Source organism: Prionailurus bengalensis, unplaced genomic scaffold (genome assembly GCF_016509475.1).
Source record: "Prionailurus bengalensis isolate Pbe53 unplaced genomic scaffold, Fcat_Pben_1.1_paternal_pri Un_scaffold_49, whole genome shotgun sequence".
NCBI classification, from domain to species: Eukaryota; Metazoa; Chordata; class Mammalia; order Carnivora; family Felidae; genus Prionailurus; species Prionailurus bengalensis.
The window spans coordinates 347430-350252 of record NW_025091154.1 but is presented as its reverse complement, the minus strand read 5'-3'; the positions used below and the strand labels follow the sequence as shown (position 1 = coordinate 350252).

The window sequence follows — 2823 nt, the reverse complement described above, 5'->3', positions numbered from 1 at the left end:
GGGGCTAATATATCTATTTTAAATTAATCTGATATTAAAGAAAATGGTTCTATCATTGCAAAAGGCCCTTTTGTCCATGAATTAATGTGTCATAGCTCATTCTCAAGCACTGCATACATACCCTGCATGTGAATTATTGCACAATATATTCATGCCCTGTTGTGTCCTACACCTAAATTAGTACATGAAGCTATATGAGTTAGCTGAACCCAGTGGGATTACACTCATGTGGTATGTAAAAACAGAGAATGTTGGAAGTTATTTGACTCTTTTTCTGGGGAGAAAGCGGGGTTAATTTTTGTTTAATGTCTTTTGGTGTCAGTTTCTGTGATATTTGGGCTGCGAAGAGTGACATGGGATTTCTGAGCTTTGGTTGGTTAACACCATTGTTCAGTAAATATTTGTTGTTCATTTAGGCATTATGGAGGGATTGAATATACCAGATGAAATAGGAAGCACCAGATTTGAAACCTGAGCAAAGGAACTCAGCAGCTCCAACCCAACTCTCAACTCAGCCTCCTAGACTTCTCTTCAATTCCAGCTAGAATGCTGTGCCAGACTCTTCACAGATTTGGTCTAAAGCTGGTATGCAGACGTACACTGGAGGAAGAAGAGCAAAAGTTGGAATCTAACAGAAGACTGAACACTCTGGACTTAGTGGCCCTGGGTGTAGGCCGCATAATTGGTGCAGGTGTGTATGTCCTGGCTGGCGAGGTGGTCAGCAATCAAGCAGGACCATCTATAGTGGTTAGCTTCTTGGTGGCTGGCCTGTCTTCTGTATTTGCTGGGCTATGCTATGCTGAGTTTAGTGCTCAGGTTCCCCATTCTGGATCTGCATATCTCTACACCTTTGTCACTATAGGTGAACTCTGGGCTTTCATCGTTGGCTGGAACCTCATCCTCTCCTATGTTGCTTGTGTAGTCACTGTGATTCAGGCCTGGACCTTAACTTTTCACAACCTGTTTGGGAAGCAGATCTCTCAGACCCTGCATGAGAGCGTCTCACAGAGTGTTTCCCAAATCCTTGGAGACAAGCTAGGCTACTTTGTGGTTCTGTTTTGTCTTATGGAAATTCAATATCTGAAATTTTGTGGGTTCTTCCTGGTTACCAAAGTGATGACATTGGTGAAACTTTTGCTTCTCAGTTTTGTCATCATCTCTGGCTTCATTAAGGGGGACCTCCACAACTGGAATCTCACAGAAGAGGACTACGCAAAGGCTGGACTCAATGACACCTCTGGCTTGGGCCCTCTGGGCTCTGGAGGATTTGTGCCTTTTGGTTTCCAGGGGATTCTCCGTGGATCAGCTACCTGTTTCTATGCATTTATAGGTTTCAGCATTATTGTTACCAGAATCAAGGAAACCCAGAATCCCCAGCGTTCCATCCCAATGGGCATTATGATTTCACTGTTCCTCTGCTTTTTGGGGTATTTTGGTGTCTCTGCAGCACTTACACTTATGGTGCCTTACTACCACCTTAAAACTGGGAGCACCTTGCCTGAGGTGTTTCTTCATATTGGTTGGACCCCTGCTTACCATGTTGTAGCTTTTGGATTTCTCTGTAGTTTTCCCGGCATTTTCTATGACTTTATATCCCCCATACGTCTGGTAATATACACGATGGCACAGGATGGCCTCCTGTTCCCTGTCCTTGCCAAGATCCATACTGGCACATACACCTCCGTTGTGGCTGATACGATATTTGGCATTACTGCAGCGATCATGGTATTTTTCTTTGGACTTACTGATCTTATGGACCTCAGTTCAACTGGGACCCTGATATCTTATTTCCTGGTAGCTTTCTGTGTTCTCGTTACCAGGTATCAGCCTGATAGGAGGACTGAGGAAAATGAAGCAGAGGTGCAGCAGCAGAACATACCTGCAGCAGAGAGGCTGACTCTACAGGGACTACTTTTCACAAGCAGCTCCACCCCCACTCCGCTCTCTGGCCGGGTTGTCTATGTTTGCTCCTCACTGCTTGTTCTGCTGCTCATTCTTCTGTGCCTCATGTTGGCCCATTGGCCAGTTCTGCTTTCTGGAGACCCAGTGTGGATTTCAGTGGTTGTGGTGCTCGTGGTGCTCATCACTGGGATCACCGGGGTCATCTGGAGACAGCCACAGAACTCCAGTCCCCTTCACTTTAAGGTCCCTGCTCTGCCTCTTGTCCCACTACTGAGCATCTTTGTGAATGTTTACCTTATGATGCAGATGTCAGCTGGCACCTGGGCCCAATTTGGTGTCTGGATGCTGATTGGGTTTGTCATGTACTTCGCCTATGGGATCCAGCACAGCCTGGTTACTTAACCCCACTTAAGTCAGGGCCAAAACTTTAGAGATAGAACTCAGAAGTACCAGTACATATTTGTTTTGATATCACCACATCTGAATGTGGTGTGGTCCCCTGAACAATAATGGAGAGTACTATTAAGCACATGGAAAGCTGGGGTTCCCATGAGATGTTGGTGGAGGAACACTAATGGCAGTCTGTATTTATGGTGGAGTGAAGGAGGTGTCTTGCTCTTTTTTTTAACTTGTATACTTTTCAATTGTGTGAATAGCTGCTTACTGACTTAAAAAAAATATTATTAAGGGAGCACCTGGATGGCTCAGTTGGTTAAGCTTCTGACTCTTGATTTTTGGCTGAGATCATGATCTCACATCCTGATCTCACCATCCCTGAAATCAAGCCCTGCTTGGGCTCTGAGCTGACGGTGTGGAACTTCCTTGGGATTCTCTCTCTCTCTCTCTCTCTCTCTCTCTCTCTCTGCCCCTTCCCTGCTTGTGCTAGCTCTGTTTCTCAAAATAAATGAACTTTTAAAAAGT

General features: G+C 45.1%; 1 protein-coding gene across 1 annotated transcript; it reads left to right on the top strand.

The window, feature by feature from the left end:
* Positions 1-435: 435 nt before the first annotated feature.
* Positions 436-2614, top strand: LOC122478317 (cationic amino acid transporter 3-like). Its single transcript, XM_043571949.1, has one exon. The coding sequence runs from the start codon at positions 547-549 to the stop codon at positions 2302-2304; it is 1758 nt and encodes a 585-aa protein (XP_043427884.1). The 5' UTR covers positions 436-546; the 3' UTR covers positions 2305-2614.
* The last annotated feature ends 209 nt before the right edge of the window (positions 2615-2823 follow it).

Bases quoted from the DNA above. Each gene is read 5' to 3' on its own strand.
- LOC122478317 (XM_043571949.1), top strand. From the start codon at position 547: ATGCTGTGCCAGACTCTTCACAGATTTGGTCTAAAGCTGGTATGCAGA.